The sequence below is a fragment of the Oryzias melastigma genome, linkage group LG15 (genome assembly GCF_002922805.2).
Source record: "Oryzias melastigma strain HK-1 linkage group LG15, ASM292280v2, whole genome shotgun sequence".
NCBI lineage: Eukaryota > Metazoa > Chordata > Actinopteri > Beloniformes > Adrianichthyidae > Oryzias > Oryzias melastigma.
In genome coordinates this window covers 18,329,818-18,333,392 of record NC_050526.1, presented here as the reverse complement: position 1 = coordinate 18,333,392, position 3,575 = coordinate 18,329,818, and the positions used below count along the sequence as shown (strand labels likewise).

The 3,575-nt window shown below is 33.4% G+C and overlaps 1 protein-coding gene across 2 annotated transcripts in view; it reads left to right on the top strand.

Annotated features, from left to right (window-relative positions):
• LOC118599732 (eukaryotic translation initiation factor 3 subunit A-like) overlaps positions 1-3,569 on the top strand; it is a 62,679-nt gene extending 59,110 nt beyond the window's left edge. Inside the window, exons 4-5 of one of the 2 annotated variants that reach the window (XM_036215593.1) lie at positions 1,857-1,903; positions 2,832-3,569. In XM_036215593.1, the coding sequence (XP_036071486.1) occupies positions 1,857-1,903; positions 2,832-2,837 (53 nt within the window). In that variant the 3' untranslated portion in view covers positions 2,838-3,569. Of the gene's footprint in view, positions 1-1,856 lie in introns of both variants that reach the window. The other variant, XM_036215592.1, reaches the window with a different exon arrangement.
• The last annotated feature ends 6 nt before the right edge of the window (positions 3,570-3,575 follow it).

Below are 3,575 nucleotides of genomic sequence, written 5' to 3'. Positions count from 1 at the left end.
TAGCTTTTAGAAGTTTGACAGACTCAAAAGGAGAAATACTCGGAAATGTAAAAACAAAATGATTTCTTGTTACATACATGTTAAAAATTCAAAAAAACATAATTTTCATCGGAGTGGAACTTCAAAATGCAAAAGTGTTAAAAAATATTTTTACCCTCATTGTTATAGTGGCACAAATGAAACTCAAAAAAGCATCAAATCAATATTTTTCATCTTAGTGAGAAAAGAAAATCTATGGTTTGTACCTGTTTAGAAAAAAATGTCTAATCAGTAAAATGGCAAATTGCTGACTGGAGGCGAGTGCGGTAATTCAAAATTCAAAAGAGACAGATAGGAGTGAGAGAACAAGCAGTCCAACATGAAAAAACAACAAAGGAACGAGACAAACTTCATGTGGAGACACTGGCCAGTAAAACTGAGAGATGAGAGAGTCCAATTCTGCAAGCTGTTTAAAAATTAATATGAACGCAGGATGAACACAAATTCATCAAGCGGTCAGAACTCCCTGTGCTCAGGCGACTGAAAGAGAACATTATGAAGATGCAAATGTGGCCCATTTACTGAGGTGTAAGGACTGGGATGGAAATGTTTGAGTGAGTTTGGAGGGCATGTGTGCAGAAAATCACAGACCGTTTCGTGTTTACTCCACTGATGAGACAGAAAAACACTTTTCAGATTTTCCTGCGGTGCTTTTATTTATTTTTACAGGTCAGAAAGACCTACTTTGATTTAAGGAGATTAAATTTTCATTATTCTTAATATTCTCATCCGACCAGCTATGCATCCATCAAAGTGGGAACAACACTTTGAGAACTCAACTGCTTACTGACTTCCAAGATCACAATATGAATTAAAGAATATCCAGAAATACTGTTTTATTCTAACGTTTCTTTATATATGTCATTTATAATGAGAAAAATGCTACTTGCGATGAGGAAAAATCTTTTTTGATGCTTTAATGCCCACATGAACAACAAAACAGTACTGAGAATGATACATAAACATAAACAACACAAACACAAAAACAGCTGGAGAGAATAGTGACGAGTGGAAACCATGTTTGATAAATCAGGGACATAAAAAAAAATTCTAACATAGTCCAGTAGTTAACAGTGTAAGGGGAGTTATTTTTAAAGATAAATTAAGGAGAAAGAGGAAACAAAATAAAATAAAATTTTACGTACACATCTGTACACTATACAGACAAAATATCCTTAAAAAATAAGTATTAGAAAGAAGAAGAATGCATCAAATATATTATTCTGTCAAATAAAATGATTTTCTCAATAGAAGTTGCTGGGATTTTAGCGTTCTTGGAACTTCCTGTTTGGAACTCGAGGGGTTGAGCAGTCCAGGGATTATACGGTCAATGATTAGATCACATCTCCAGAGTACGGTGGCCCTGACATCCCAATCACACCAGAAAATCTCTTAACACAAAACGACAGAATATTAAAGATCACAAAAACTATTTAAAAATGTAAAAAAGAAAATAAGTTACATTTTAGAAATCAAAGCAAAACCCCAAAGACCAAAACAAATTATTACCCCAAAATATTTCAGAAAACAAAAGCAATTTCCAAAAAAATAAATAAAATGGTAAAAAACAAAACAATAAAGAAGCAGAAAATATGGTAGTATGAGATATCGCTGTTTGGATGATGACATTTGATTTCTGACGTGTATTAATAAAGTTTTATGATTTGTACGGAGCATCTCCAGTGTTGCTCCAAATAACTTAAGGTGGAATTCATTTTATTGTGTCTGCTCATTTAACTTTTTGAAATATATGTTTTTACTGTTTTTTGTTTGTTTTCTCCTTATGCTTGTATTTCATTTTATTTATGTTTTTATAGGGAGACAATTTTACCATCAGGGACATCAGATGAAAACAGCTCTTGAGGTAATTCTGGTGGATTAACAGGAATGCTTTTTAATGTGGAATGTCTGTCAAATAAATGAATAAATTAAAAAAATGATGGACAAAAGTCATCATCTAATCAGCAATTTCCCTCAGTACCTATTTTACTTTTTTAAGTTACACTTTGACATTTGGAAATTACTTTTGTTTTATTATTTTAAATTATTTTCTTTTTTTTTATTGTGTTTTGGTTTCAGAATTTTTTTGTTTTTATTTCTAATGTGTGATTTTGCTTTTCCTTATTTCTATTTTTAATTGTTTTTATGATCTTTAATGTGTTTTTGCGTTGCTGTGATTTGTCCTTCTGGGCCACCGTACCAGAAGATAACTACAATAAAGTTTATACACATAGAAGAGAATTTAAATGAGAATAAATTTATCTTGTTTACAACATAATTACATGTATGGAGGGTTAAAACGGCTTCTTTACAATTAAATGAAAAAATCTTTATTTGTCATTTTTTCTTTTTAATTACATTACGTTTTCTGTTTGCTGATGATTTTTGGAAAAACACTTGAAGGCTCATAAATAGAGGATCTAATCTAAAGGTTACAATTCTCACTTCATGGATTTAGATCATCTGAACAGCTTAATCAGACTCCCAAATCAAATATTTTTCTCCACAACTATTGTCTCTTTTTTATACATGATATTTCAATACATGAGAATAAATCAGAGTTTTTGCAAACACTTAATCTGCAGAAAGACAAATATCTGTAGAAACCTGCAGCAGCGTGCACACAGATCACTTCGGTGAATCAACTCCAGTAACAGCTGCCGCTTCCAAAGTTAATAGAAATGTTTTCTTCTGGGTGATTCATCGCTCAACAAGCACAAATCAGCAAACACAAGGCAGAGCTGAAAGAACAAAGAAGAACAAAATATGTCATTCAATCTGATTATGTGCAGGTTTGAACCTCGAAGACACACCGTCTGCATGGATGACCCCCTCCTGCTTCACTCTAAACCCCCCCGGACATCACAGCGTTTTCAGCATATGGAGATGCTGTGAGGAACGAAGCATTTCCCCTCAGGAAACATTTTCCACAAAACAAACCTCAATAACTTTCACACTGTGCACCTTTTCCCCACTCAGTTTCTGTGAATCCTCGGGGGGGTCGAAATAAACTTCCATTAAAGTCAAGTAATGACGTCTCAGTTAGACTGAAAGTATAGAAACAGATCAGAAATCAGCTGTTGTGTTGCCGTCTTTGTGTCCTCCGATTGCTAGGCAACTGAGAGTCAAAAATGTCATCTTCTTTAGCTGCAATAATTATTTTAGCTTTACTGACTCCCAGTGACAGCCTCCTTTAATTATAATGAGGATAAGAAGACACGGCGACTGCTCAAGTTCTCCGACCTCCTGGTCTGCAGTAAAAGCTATTAGAATACTTTACATGTTCTATATTTAGGTAGTATTGTAAGTTACCTAATCATAATTAATCAAATGTTGACGTTTCTGGGTGAAGAACGGAACATGTCCACATTGGGTTTGACTCCATATTTTTAAGGAGAAATACAATAATTGAGACATTAAAGAGGCTAAATTAGTTTGTCTTTTAAAGACTTTATTTTTTGGTTTATTATCTATTAGTTTCATTGATCCATCTATTACTAATCTGGGAAAGTCACAGAGTTCTTGAAGGGATCAAA